The 14,926-nt window shown below is 34.4% G+C and overlaps 1 protein-coding gene across 1 annotated transcript in view; it reads left to right on the top strand.

Annotated features, from left to right (window-relative positions):
• LOC134675556 (protein boule) overlaps nt 1–8,824 on the top strand; it is a 51,414-nt gene extending 42,590 nt beyond the window's left edge. Inside the window, exon 4 of the mRNA XM_063533834.1 lies at nt 661–8,824. Coding sequence (XP_063389904.1) covers nt 661–806 — 146 coding nt within the window. The 3' untranslated portion in view covers nt 807–8,824. The remainder of the gene's footprint in view (nt 1–660) is intronic.
• The last annotated feature ends 6,102 nt before the right edge of the window (nt 8,825–14,926 follow it).

Genomic DNA, 14,926 nt, shown 5'->3' with positions numbered 1-14,926 from the left:
CTTTCTCAAATTTATCTCTTCGAATATCAATTCATTATCTCTCTCGATCTCACATTCATTATCTCTCTTGATCCCACTGCCTTTTGACAGTACGTACATCATTGATAGACAAGGTAACTTATTTACTTGCCAGATCCCAATTTTACTCCTTTGTTAAAAGAATGATTGAGCCATGTCTTCTAATTTCTGTTTTCTATCACTCTTTCTCAAAATCTCTTCGAATATCAATTCATTATCTCTCTCGATCTCATATTTTCTTTGTCTAAACCTAGCTCTAAAACTTTTCTTCCACGAAGCCAGGGTATGTAGAAACATCGTATCTATTCTTTGTTGGACCAATTAATTATTTTTTCATCGTAGAGAAATAGTGAATTTGTCCTAAACAAACTGTGTAGAACAGGTAGAGAAAAGGTAGATAAGGATAAGGAAAGTTCATGTTGATCATACACAGATAAAAATAACATTGCACCCCTCTTTCTTTGTAATAAATTGATGACCATCCAATTAACTATTTTTTTTACACATTGTTTAAATTAAACTAATTAAGAGGAAGAATTTCACGAACAAATTAAAAATGTGCGCCTATTTAGATAAAAATTATACATTTTTATTTAATCCTCAGCAGAAAAGAAAATAATCTAATCTTTTAAATTATTTCAGCAACCCCAGCGCTCTATGCCCCACCAACGCAGTACACTTTAGTACCAGCTCCATACTCCGCCTGCTGCGAGCCCTCATGCTGCGCCCCCCTTGACAAGCAGCCCCGCGTGCCGCCACCCCCTCTCCACCCTGCATATATTTACTGAACTATTCGCTGAGGGGTTTGCGATGGACTAGATGCTATCCAGAATTTCGTTCATTTGCGATATGATTCAGTACATTTCTGAGCATTTTTTTAAAAGTATCAGCTCTGATGACTAGATGCTGTTGTCAAGTTTTTTCTTGATATCTTATTGTATGATGCCTTTATCATATTTTTTGGAATATCTATGAAAGGTTAATTTCAGCTAAAACTAAGTTGTCGATAGAAATGAACCATCTCCAACACGTACCTAAAGGATAACAATAGAAGGTTTTAATAAAGTAATAGTTAATGTTATTTCAAGAATGGACAAAGATATATTTTGTAAATTGTTGACTAGTTTGATAATACACCACATTTGGCATTTTGTAGACGAAAGAGTTCAAGCGAGCAAAATGGAATTTGAGGATAGTATTGATGCTGGAAATTTTTATAAAGAGTAAAGGGAAACCACGATATGCGAAATTAATTGTCACACATTATAAAGGCTTTCTAGGGCATGAAATATTGGTTACTTTTCTTTGTAAAGCAGCATCTAGTACATCAGTCCCGTCGCAAATCTTCCTCATTTCGTTATTTTGTGATTTTCCCACCGGACTAAAAGCTAAATTCAGATCATTTATTTCGAACCGTTCATTTAATCAAGTCTTCCAAACATCACCATGCTCAAGGCAACTGTTTCTTACATTATTTTCTTTTCTTAAGAATGTGTGATGGATTTCATTGTTGACAATGAAAGAAAGAAAGAAAAGTCATTTATTCGATAAAGCACACATACACAGGACAAAAAGATGAAAGGCAAAGAAAAAGAAAAGGATAACAACAACAGCACACAAAATTATATACACACAGATAGAAAAATAAATTACACTTTTGAGTTCACCCAATGTGTGCAGTAAGGAAAAGGCTTTGACTCAATATTTTTACGCAAAGTGAGACAAAATTGAAACGCTGTTATTCTTCCAAGGCCTGAGGGAGTGACTTAATATAAACAATGAAAGTTAGGAACGACTACGTGATGCAAGAAGTGTTCAATTAGATTTTTGTCTAATCAGGTGTGTTGTTTTTGAAGAGTTTTGTCTTAGGGCGTCTATCTCTTACTTACATTGGTAACAATGTAGTTAGCTTCAGTTAGATTTAAGAGTGAACAGGTTTCACGTGCTATCATTATTATTATACGTCTATAGATGCATCAAATCGTATGCTTTAGTTGGTTGACAAGAGATTTAGGTACAAATAGTGAAACTATAATCAAATCACCACAATAACACACTTGTGTATTTGTTAAACATTGATGCTCGGATGTGTTTTACCTACAGCATCATAATTGATATTATGTTGAACAGTTTTATTTCTTTAAGTTTAAATTTATGATGATGTAGGTACTTGTAACTAGAACATGTGCGAGGAATTTTTCAAAACTTCTGTCTTGGTGTTGTGGCTTACATGTTGCTATTGAAAAAAAAAAGATTTGTCATGGAAATACATTAATTTATAAAAAAAATTGTTCGATCAATCGAAAAGATTTGTCCAATGGATCTTTCCTAAAGTGGTTTGAAACATCTATAGAAATATTCATAAGCGTAAGAATGTGCGTGATAAGCACAACGAATTAAAGCACAAAGATAAGTTGCTAGTATAGAAGACATTACCTCTAAAAGACAGATTTGTTACTGCTTGTTATCCTTTAAAAGGAGTTTTGTTTACCCTAGTATAAGATTGTTTTCGGATTCCCATACCTAGAACAGAGAGAAATATTTTTTAAATATTTAGTTTTTAATGTTACTGTTGAAACAAGTCTGGGGTCCAAAATGTGATAAGGGACTATCGATTTTAGATTACCAATGAATACCGACATGAATTTATAAATTTTAAAACTATAATGACCCACGTGGTGATTCTAAAGTCAATAATCCTTTACCCAATGTTTTAATTGTGTTGGAAAATTTTAGGCATATTATTGATAATAATCCTGCAATAACTAATGATAATGTTATAGGCGAAATGCCCGCACACATTTTGATAAAAAACAAGTTGATAATAACGTAGAAAAAGGGGCAATGTTCTCTGGTACTGAGAATTCATAGCACGGTGATGTTTTTCACAAGCTTGCAAGCATGCTGGCAGTAGATTTGGATCATCGTGTTAAAGATTCTAAAGACCATTTTTTAATTGTTAAGTTTAAACCTATTAAAAGACAATCAATAAAGCATGAAGAATGTGATAATGGGATCTTTGTAGCCATAGTTGTGTTTCTTATAGATTTATAGAATATCCAATTTACTAAAATCTAAAATTTATTTGTTGCAAGGATAATAGGACCAAGTATCCGAACTTTCATGTTGCTTTTGAATGGGAATAATAATAAAAATCTATACGTAACGTTGTACGTGAATGTTAATCATTTGGATGTTGTATTTTCTCACTATTTAACAGCTGTCGTCATTTGGCATATTTGGTAAAATGTAGTAGGTAATCCATCAGAAACAGATAAAGTGATTGTTAAAAATGTTAAAAAAGCTCAATAACGAAAAGTCGAAATGTTCTTTAAAAATCAAGAAAATGAGAGTCATAATGATCCAGAAGAATAACGAAGAGGTTAAAAATGAGTATTATGAAAAATTGTTTGTTGAAAATAATTAAAAGAGTATAAACACTAGTTTTGAGACATTATAGTAATAAAAGCTAGGTCACCAAAGTATGTCAAATGACCAGCCTTAGTTGTAAGGCTTTATCTCAATTACTATATTATGATACCTCGACATCATATACGACTAGTGTAACCAAAAATGCTGTCAATTTATCATCTTTTTACGAACTATTACTGTTAGCTATAAGTTTAGAATAATTGCAAAGCTTCACTGCTCAAAGCGTACTTTTTGACTCGGCTTGTGAATTATGTTCCTTTAAATTTACTTTATCGTCTCCTATTAATTTTATCAACATCATGTGTCAAACATAATTCGGGGTGTTTTTATTATTTTCCATATTCGAGTTGTTGTTTGGCACAAAGGTGATGATGATTTACAGTGGTTTACTCATGTACAAGAATTTTTAAATCTATCATAGTATATTTAAATATCTCTATCACTATCAATGCTTGTACCAACCTTACGTGGCCTAGTGTCTTTACTGCCTAACATATCGAAAGTAATAAATCAGTATGCTATAGTTATTTATTTTATATAACTTGTATATAATCTCTCGCTAGATCGTATAGGTGTGAAATTAAACGATGTAATTTAGACAATATTAATGTAATCGAATAGGTTATTTAATATAACTAAGTGTATTCGATATCTGTGAGTGTAAGTCATGTCTTAAGTAAATTGGCTTGTAATGTTGTGATTTTAAGATCAAATTCACTAACTTTTAACTCTAGTTAATAGTAATTTAGGTGTCATGTTGATTTGTAAGTATTATAAATATTTGTAGTTATATATGATCTAGATTCCAGTGTAGGTGTATTGACTTGTATGTAGCGTGTAATAGCTTGCCTCAGGTAGCGGATGCTATCAATTACTTCACGAATCATTTTATTATAAACCTTCCGTCCTGAATTCTATTCGTTCTTATCAGTTGTATCTGCCATTTGACTAAAAACGAAATCTAATTATTATATTTAAATTAATTCTTTATCTCCATTTCACTTAATCGATTTTAATTTTTAATTGTTTTTATTTACAAATATCTTAACAACGAAATCTTTTATAATAACTTTACCCTCACCAACTTCAACAACTATTTGTTCAGTACCTGTATTTTCATCATCTACGGTTTTAATATCTTCTACAATGTTTGCTGCAATTGTACTAACTTTTGTTTAATTGTTAATCTCTTGGCAAATCCGTCTCCTTCATAGTTGTAAAGTACAGGGACGATGACAATACAGTTGCGATCGGTGTGATTGTGTTGTATCTCAGGATGCCAGGATAAATACATTTCACGTTTGTTATAAAATTGAAAGTTGTTGCAGGCTGTCAGCGAGGAAAATTAAATATTACATTTAAATTATATCGTCATATTACATTTATTTATTATTTACTTTGCATTTTTTATTAATTTGTTATGAACTGCAGAATGACTAATGATTCAAGGTATATTTTGGAAAATATAAATATCCTTTTACCAACTTCAATCTTTCTATTTTTGGTGAAATACACGCAATAAGAACAGTGTCATTAATTCTATGTATATTTATCTGAAAAGTCTTCAACGTTAAAAACCAAAAGTGTTTCTGTTATCCAGGTCAAGATTATTTAGGGCATACTGAAAATTCCTGGACTGGATAAGTCGTTTCATATATCAGAATCCAGAAAAATTCAATATAGCCCACGTATCATGATTCGTCATCGTATTTATCATATTGGAATTGTTTTACATACGCGTCCTATAATTCTTTTTTTATAGAAGTTTTATTTGATTTTCCCGCTGAAATTACTACGCGATTGCAAAATTAAGATGAAGATTTGACTGAAATCTTGTATTCGAAAGGAAATTTCCTGTTTTCCCCTTGTTGATCATCTGTGTTGTCGTGAAGTAGGTCTTTAATGACGGAATAGAATAATATAGAATTTAGAAATCTTTGCTGCTATAAGAATGAATGATACCAGTGTATACTTAGTTTTGCACATACGTAAACTAAGATAATATCATTCGTCTAAGGAAAAAGTCCAAAAATTCTTAAATTTTGGAATTTGGTTGACATGTTCATGTTTGCATGTTGTGCACCCTCGGAATACCCAACTGGCGCGAAGTGGCGTAGAATAGGGCAGAGTGGCGCTCTCTTGTGTCAGAGGCCAAGATCCTTTTTGGGTCACTGAGCCAGTGATGTGTGTATGTATGTATGTTCTTTGCCAATTTGTGGATAGTATATGCTGTTTGTTTTAAGTGAGGTTATGATTTTAATATTAAACCAACAAATTTAAATGTAACTAGCATTCGGGTATCTAACAGGAATATACATTTTGTGGAATTTACCCTTTAGACTTTACATTTTACTCATTTGTAAAAAAAACATTTAGATTCATAATTAAGGCTGCATTTCAGCACTTATCTATACGTCATCCGAATTTTCCTTGAACAGGTAAATAATTATGTATATTGCTTGCTTTATTAGTAACCTGCAAAACTTTCATTAAGAATTAAAAATTTTGACCGAATTTTAAATATTCGCAATCATAATCTCACTGCTTTCCAAACACATTTTGGAAACCTTTACAAGTTAATGTAAGTTATGTAGACCGATAATTGTTTTTCGTCATAATACCTTTAGATGTACTGTTCAAAATAAGTATGTCAGATTCTAGAAATAATGAACAGCAGGTTTCGGACATCTTAAACTTTTTGGAAAATGAATTTAAATTTAATATTACATGTTTTGAAAATCATACACCATATTGCAATAATTCTCTTCTACAAATAAATAAATGATAAATAACTATATATTTTTGTTGATTTTTTAAAAATTATATTAGTATCATTTGCCAATGATATAATTTGGTGTATTGTATTTTTCTTTTAATACTTTTTTTGTTCCATATTCGTTGAAAACTCAAATTAAAAATACATATTTTACTCTGACATTAAAAATACAGGAAAAAATAAGGAAAATACCTACAGTAATTACTGGTAGTATCTGACAACTTTCATGCTTGCCAAAACTAGCAGCGACTAGCAGTTGGCGTCACCAATGTCAAATCCTATTGTCACAAAGTTTTACAGACCACTATACGGCTACCATCAGTTTGGCATTGACATAAATGCTATCGTGAACGTGATTTACTTTCTATATATCTCTTTCGCACTAATATTAGTGCGCTCGTACTGACATACGTCAGTACGAGCGAGATGCATAGAAAGTAAATTACGTTCACTATAGCGTTTATGTCAATGCCAAACTGATGGTAGCCGTACTAGTGACAAAAATAAGTCATTAAAAGCGTTATATGATAGTGTATGTGTGAATGAAATAGTATTCTTCGTAGAAATTCGTAAAAACAGGTCTAATTTTGTAGATTAATTTAGTAGTCTTCCACAAATATTGAAATAATAAATGAAAATATTTTGACGTTCTGAGCTGGTACTGAAGTAAACACTTTCGATTGTATTGTATAAATAATGAAAAATTTAAAAAAAAAACATTTTTTATCGTTTTCTTTACTACTATAAAAGGATAAAAAACATCACAACAAAAAAATCAAGAACTAAGATTATTTATTAACCACAAGAAATTGCATTAATGCCTTTGATAATAATTATTCCTTATTAAGTAATTATATAAAAACTCAGTATAATTCATTACCAACTCAACGGAATTTATAATGATGTTAATTTGTTCCGTGTTAGTGTATTTTTTGCTAAATTATATTCATTTGTTACACATTAAACTAAAAAAAAAGTTACTGAAGTGATTATTTTCTGTGTGATAGTTATAAAATTATAGCAATACATAATTTAATTGTTGACTACTTATAAGATCCATTCGCTACGCCAAGCTTCAGACCATTAGTTACTAAAGTATAAACACAACACAGTATCGATCCTTCTAATAATGTAGTCTACATAATTTATTATTACTATATGAGATTAAGTACGTGATTATTAATGATAAAGTAAGATTATTATCCCATGAGATTTATTATTTATTAATTCAACTAATATTGTGCATACCTACATAAATTTTCTCTGAACAAAATTAATAATAATCGGTTGTGTCAATTGTGCAATAAATTGGCATGAAACATAAAACGACACAAAAAATAAAGTTGCTCAAACAACGATAATTTTTTTTTCAACGTTACTAAAAATATCAAAAAATACCGAATTATATTAAAATACTTTTCTCGTAACAATATATCACATTTTCTACCGCATTATATTAATTACACTAAATCACGTGGCACAAATATATGCGGTGATAAAGATTACAAACAAACAAGAAAAGCCTGCAACATTTTTTGATAGCATACGCAGTGCAAGCGTTATTTGTACGTCATAATTTCAAAGAAGTTTGACGTTTAAATGCGCGTGCTATCAGAATTGTTGTAGGTAGTCTTCTAACTCTAAAATTTGACCTTGGTTATTACTTATTAGATCAAAAATTATATTTGATAAATCATTGCTGTGTTTCGCTACGCACGTAAAATAAGACTAGCAATAAGACACGTATAATTAGAAATAAGATGTAGACGGCAAGGAAGAAAAGTATTTTTGTCTTTATATATAGGCAGAACGTATTGGAATGTAACTTACACCATTTGCATCATCGAATGTTCTTGTTGATTGTTATAATGATTGTCTAGTAATTAATGTATGTGATATTGTTATTGGAATAATAGATATTTTAAATGCTAATAATTATTATAAATCTATTATCCTTCTTGTTGACTTTTGTGTGTTATAGCGTAAGTCTCTTAAGTATTTAACTTAAGAATATAATGTAATAATGGATATCGAATAGTTATATAAAAGTCTTTGCGTATATGAAATATTTAATGCTTTAGATATTTTTATTCCCTTAAGTATATGATTTAACTTTTCACAGGCTCTAGAATATGCATTATAATCGGTGTAAAATTTTTGTAATTTTGAAAATTTTAAATTTATCATGTATTTTGGTGTCACTGAAAACTGCGATAATTCTTTAAAAAAGTAAAAACTGCCACTTCTTTTAGGTATTTTAGTAGAAAAATTAATATGTACATCTAGGGTCATATAAGCATATACCTGTCATGCCTTTAATATTCTCTCAATAGACAATACGCTGATATAGTATACAAATTATATATTTATATTAGTTATTTATTCCAGTCAGATATATAAATTACTTATAAGTACAAAAAAAACGTCTTCTTAATTGGTGTCATTAAAATTAATAAAAGATAAAAATGTCCCAAAATGACACTAAATACGCCACACCTGTCATATATGTATGCATGTCACACTGTCTTGTGTAATATTTCTTCCTATTAGTGAATATTAAAATCTATTAAAAGGAAATAAAAATATATATTAGCTTCATTTTGATGTTTTGAATAAAAGTTACGTTAAGTACGGCTACCATCAGTTTGGCATTGACATAAACGCTACCGTGAACGTAATTTACTTTATATGCATCTCGCTCGTGCTGACATATTAGTGCGGAAGAGATATATCGAAAGTAAATTACGTTCACGATATCGTTTATGTCAATGCCAAACTGATGGTAGCCGTATAGTTAAATATTTTTTACGTAATAATTTGATATTGTTGTGTGTGATGTGATTTCAGAGAAACTAAGTAATTTAGTTTAGTTTACTCGGGGCAAGAGAAAAAGTATAAGGATTCTCTACAAGAACTTCACCTTAACTCAATGTTTCTCTTAATCCATCCAACTTGAGTTATTTTTAATTATATTTTTATCCAATAACATATTTTGAAATTATATAGGCAATATATGTCTTATTTATAAAGAAAAATATATAGACTTAGCGCGTCCTCTAGCTGGCGCGGTTGCAAGGAGCGGGTTAATGAAAAATTATGAGCAACCCTTACTACTGAGGGCCTATCGCGAACCACGTTCAACGTGTTGCCTCTCTGTCGCCCTTGTAAATTCGTACGTAAGTGAGACGGGGAGGCAACACGTCGAACGTGGTTCGCGGTAGGCCCTCTGGTGCGGACGCATGCGACGGATTTTACCTACAATGGCACCCGCGTGCGTACGCCCGCTCTGTGCACCCGCGCCATCTAGCGGACGCCCTTTGTAGTAACAATAAATATACTTAGTCAAACAAAATTTGTCAGTAGAAAACAGCGGCAAAGAAAAATCGCGGGTTAGCAACACTGTGTTCAAGTAATTCCAAAATTGCGTGTCATCTGTGTTTTATCTGTGGAATATGGAGAATGAAATGACAGCCATCTTGTTTGTTTATATTCTAAATCATTGCTATTTCAAGAGTAGGTAATTTGTGTTGTCACAATTAAATACCAATATATTAAATAAGATTGTGCATGAAGCAAATTCAAGGTGCCTATAAACTCTAGCCGCCCATACGTCAAACCTTGCCAAGCAAAATGAAACTTTATTTTATCAACATAAAGTTTAAATTAAAATGGAACAGGAGAACTTTTTATTGGTCTCTGGGCGGCTAGAGGTTATTGTATAAATTGATCGTAAATATTTGTAAAATTTGAGGTTATGATAACTACCTACATGTTTTGGTTCGATATACATTGCTGCTTTTCTTAGCGCAATAATGCTCGAGTGTTGCCCTATTTCACTTTGCTGTACATGGCTACTGACATACTTTGCTTGACAGACTACCTATACCGGGTGTGGCCTGTAATATGAGCAAAAAATTTTACTGTATGCTGTACTCCTCATACTGACCAACATTTGTTCAGCGACTTTTAAAAATAACTTGTGGTTTGATTTTTAATACACTTTAAAGTTTATTCTAAGACGCAATGTATTACGAATTTTGTTATGTTTAAGGCGTGACAAGCAACGTCAATCTCAATGATATGGCGTGGCGATGGTGTCCATTGAAGATAATATTTATTTTGTATGAAAAATAGCGAGTCTAAATACTTCATAATTTTTAAACTTGTTGAACAAAAGTTTCACCGTATGAGGAGTACAATCTATGTTTTAATTATTTGCTCGTGTTACAGGCCACACCCGGTATATAAAAAAATGTTATACAAACGCTTATTTATTTGTTTCTTCCGCGAGTGTCGTTCCGACTCGTCCATATCACTGTAAATGTGAAAAAAAAATGCAAAGTAGTAGTTTTAAGTACAATTACTACAATGAAGCAATAACGAATAATACTAGATTTAAGTCACATATAATAATTAAACTTAATTAATGGGTAGTTTTGTTGTTTCCTTTACACCCAATCCTAACCGAACCATAGCCTCCTACAAGTCATACGAGAATGAATCGGGTAAGTGGATGTCAGGCCATGCTCAATGTAGGGTCACAGAATAAATAATAGTACTAAGTACAGAAGACTCACTCTAACAAAACACGTCTGTTACGATCAGCACAGATATGGCCGCTAGGTGGCAACAGCGCCGCGGCTTATGGCAAACCCCAAAATTGGGGTGGAACGGATGTACTTTTAGCTACCTGTAGCAAAGCGACGAAATCGCGGAGTGAGACACGCCCGTTGTTATCCATAATATCCATCCGTCACAATAAGCTGCCTTAAATGGGAACTACCCGTATTAGTATGTTTCATGTTAGTGCAGCTTTCTCGTGCAGTTAATGTTAATTACTAAAGAAAATAATAACAAAACAACAAAAAACTAAGAGTTAATAATATGTAGGTATTAATTGAATTTAAACTGTTGTGAGACATACTAACATTGAATAATTAATTAAATTTTACGCTGCTCGCACTGTTAGTGCTTGAGAAAGGAGACCTAGGCTCTCCGAAACACGTCGCGCGAGTGACTAAAAACAAGTAAGTCTAAACCGTAAAATTATTCAATGTAGGTATTAGTTAGACGTGGCCACTAGTGGGGAGACACTCCTGACTTCGGTCGAACTCGGCTCCATTCGGCTCAGCATTGCTCCGAGCAATTATTAGGGTTGCACCACTTGACTTCCTTATGCGTGCACGACCACAGATAAGATAATCACTTGAATTTTGACAACCCTAAATAGCCGAAAGGGATAGTGCTATATATTATAAAGGGATAGCACGATTCGACCCAGCCGGCCTAGCCAAGGTTACAATTGCTATCGCTTTGACAACGAAAAGCATTATGTCTCTCTATCACTCTTCCATATTAGTGTGACAGTGAACGTTGCGTTTCGATCGCTACGGAGCGTAAGCGATTGGCATCTTGGCTACGCGGCCTGAACCGCTGTCAAACTTCGGGTTTGTAGGAAGTGTCCTTTCTGTACGGTAGTACTATTATTTCTTCTATGTCACTACGAGGCCAGGAGCGCAGGTTGCCATGCTTTATTTTGCTCTCCCAATGGCCACCTCCACCTAAAACTTACAATTAAATAATATTTCATTGAATATGAAAAAGAATGAAAGAAAAATACCTAAATTAAAAAAATATAAACTAAATTTAAGAGCTCTAAAGTCATTAAATGAAAATGTCAAGCTTAATAATGAATGATATATTGGGAACTATTATTAGATTAGGAGGGAACGGAGACTATCCCGGTGTCTTTCTATGGGACAATCTAGGCCTAGGCCTATTATTAGCCTATAGCCTAAACCCTTACAAGCATATGAGGAGTATGTGCCCAGCAGTAGGAAGATTAGGTATTATTTATTTAATTTAAATCAGGCAACAAGGCCCATGTACATCCCAGGCCCACAAATACCTTAGAGATGTATTTTATATACTTAAGAGCCAACAGGAGTGATCATTTCTCCATACAAACGTACTCGACTGTTTCGTCCGTGGGTTTTGATGCTAGAGCATTGATTTTTTCAATATTTTGTCGTGTCGTGTTTATTGTCTTTATTGTCAATATCTGTGTCGGACCGTTTTGCTTTTGTTGATAGTTTTGTTTTTTAAGGAACTATAGAGCCCTTCAAAAATGGCCAAAATGGCCTCATTGACTATGCAGCAATGAGAGGCATAGTATTCAAAATTGATAGCCAAAAAAGCAAAACGGTCCGACACAGATAATTTCATAATCATTTAGATTTCCAAATTTGATTTCGATTGGTTAAGTTTTGGAGGAGGAAACAGTCGAGTACGAAACCTCGATTTTTGAGATTTTTACGCAGGATTTTTCGCCTTGTCCTTATCGCACTAGTTTTAGGAGCCGCTTCCGTTAGCGAGACGGGTGTATTTACCTAAAATATTTAAAACCCAGCTCCTGTTTCGTCTTAAAACTAAACACTATTCATGCGACAAAACGACGTGGCTCCGTTAAATCGGCTGCTCTTGTGTCGGATTCGGCAGTAGTATTATGTAGGCTGAATAACAATAATTATAAAAAAAAATATAATAATAATAATTCAGTCTATATATGCCCCACTATCATCCCATCCCATCCCATCCCATCATCAACATCTCAGCCATAAGACGTCCACTGCTGAACATAGGCCTCCCCCTCGGACCTCCATACGTGTCGGTTGGAAGCGACCCGCATCCAGCGTCTTCCGGCGACCTTAACAAGGTCGTCTGTCCATCTTGTGGGTGGACGTCCTACGCTGCGCTTGCTAGTCCGTGGTCTCCACTCGAGCACTTTTCGACCCCATCGCCATCTTCTCTGCGTGCAATGTGACCTGCCCATTGCCACTTCAGCTTGCTAATCCGGTGGGCTATGTCGGTGACTTTAGTTCGTCTACGGATCTCCTCATTTCTGATTCGATCACGTAGACAAACTCCGAGCTCCCTCTCCATAGCTCGTTGAGCGACTTTGAGTTTTGAGATGAGGCCGATAGTGAAAGTATCGGAGCCCTAAGTCATCACTGGTAACACACATTGATTAAAGACTTTCGTCTTGAACACAAAATAAGTATTAAATTATAAATAAGTTGTTTGTATATTCTAGGAACCCTCAATAATCGATACTGTCAATAAAACGTAGGGCAGTAGATTAAAAATATTGTGTTTGACAATTTACATCGTAGCGCTCGCTCTAATAATTCCTTGACTGGGTTGAGACGGTCCGGGAGCCAGGAATACGAGGATATGGCAAATGATTCAGACTACACCATAGACTAGGAATACCGACTGAGACTCTAGACCGAGTTTAGATCAATTATTTCATGCAACCGATGATGCCAAAAATGCGGGGTGCGCGGAACGAGGTGAGCGAAGTCCCGTGCCGTGATTGGTCCGTCCAAAACGGACGTCACACAAAGACACTTTCGACTCGAAAATGGAGTAAAACTACCGTATGGGTGGCAGAGGGGGTAGCGCGACTATGCTCAGTATGGAGGATGTTTTGTCTGTGGACTACAACCACCTTCGAGCAACGTCGGCTTCCGACATGTCGGAAGGGAGGAGCCCAAGCGATATCTTAGCGCACAGTCGCCATCAGATATACCGGAGCGGCCAAAGTGTTCACAATATCTGAACACGCGGCGCACTCTAACGCCTTGACAATATAAGGGGCGTGTTCAGATATTTGTGAGCACCTGATAGCGACTGTACAAATCATTTTGCCATTTTTTTGCGGGGGGAAACGTGGACACACAGTCACTCACTACATACAAAATCCAATTTGTAATGACGACACAAATGCATAGAAAATGACACACGTTAGAGACAAATCTTGCAAACCTCGATCTCTTTTTGTGTACCATGGACCGGGGTGACTTTCAAATGCAGGGGCGACTTTAAAATTCTAGTTTTTAAGCCATAATATATATTTTTGCGAGATTTTTTACAGTAGGTGAATATGAATATATAGTAATCTAACTAGTTACAGGAACATTTTCAGTAAATAATAAATAATGGAAATTCTATGGCCGTTTTAAATCTATCAAAGTAACCCCAAATTTTCCATAGTCACCCCGGTCTACGGTACGGATGAGTCACTACACGCATCGCAATAGGTACAGTTGTACCTATGCTTCGGCAGAGGGGAAATAGTACGAATGCCGTCTCCCTTCCTGGCTTGCTAGAAAACACTGACATTACCGTTGCAGTAATGCAGCGCGTCATTACTGCCGATTACTTTTCGCCCGCAATCTCGCGCTTCAATATTAACTCTACACGACACTAGTACAAAGTCTACAGCAGGCGTGGCTCACTCCGCGATTTCGTCTGGTCGCTACAAGTACATGCGGGCCACACCAATTTTGGTGTCTAACTGTAGTAGTATGCTCAACCGCCTGAGAACAGGAATTAGCCACTGTGCCCACCTCCGGAAAAAATGGGGACGGAGCGACCAAGAATGCTGCGAATGCGGTTGCCCAAAGCAAACTGTTCGCCATATTGTTTTGGAGTGCCCACTTACAAAGTACGATGGCCCAGTGGAAGATTTTAAAACCATAACGAGTGCAGCCATCACCTACTTGGAAAAATGTAGATTTAGATTATAAATTAACTATGTAATCAATGAACAGTGTAATATAAATGCCATACGATAAATAAATAACAGTAGTAGTAGTAGTTGCCGCGCACCGCTACGGAATGGACGCCTGTGGCCCA

The sequence above is a fragment of the Cydia fagiglandana genome, chromosome 22 (assembly GCF_963556715.1).
Source record: "Cydia fagiglandana chromosome 22, ilCydFagi1.1, whole genome shotgun sequence".
Classification (NCBI taxonomy): Eukaryota; Metazoa; Arthropoda; class Insecta; order Lepidoptera; family Tortricidae; genus Cydia; species Cydia fagiglandana.
The sequence above is the reverse complement of the archived record's forward strand: the minus strand, read 5'-3'. Positions and strand labels throughout refer to the sequence as shown.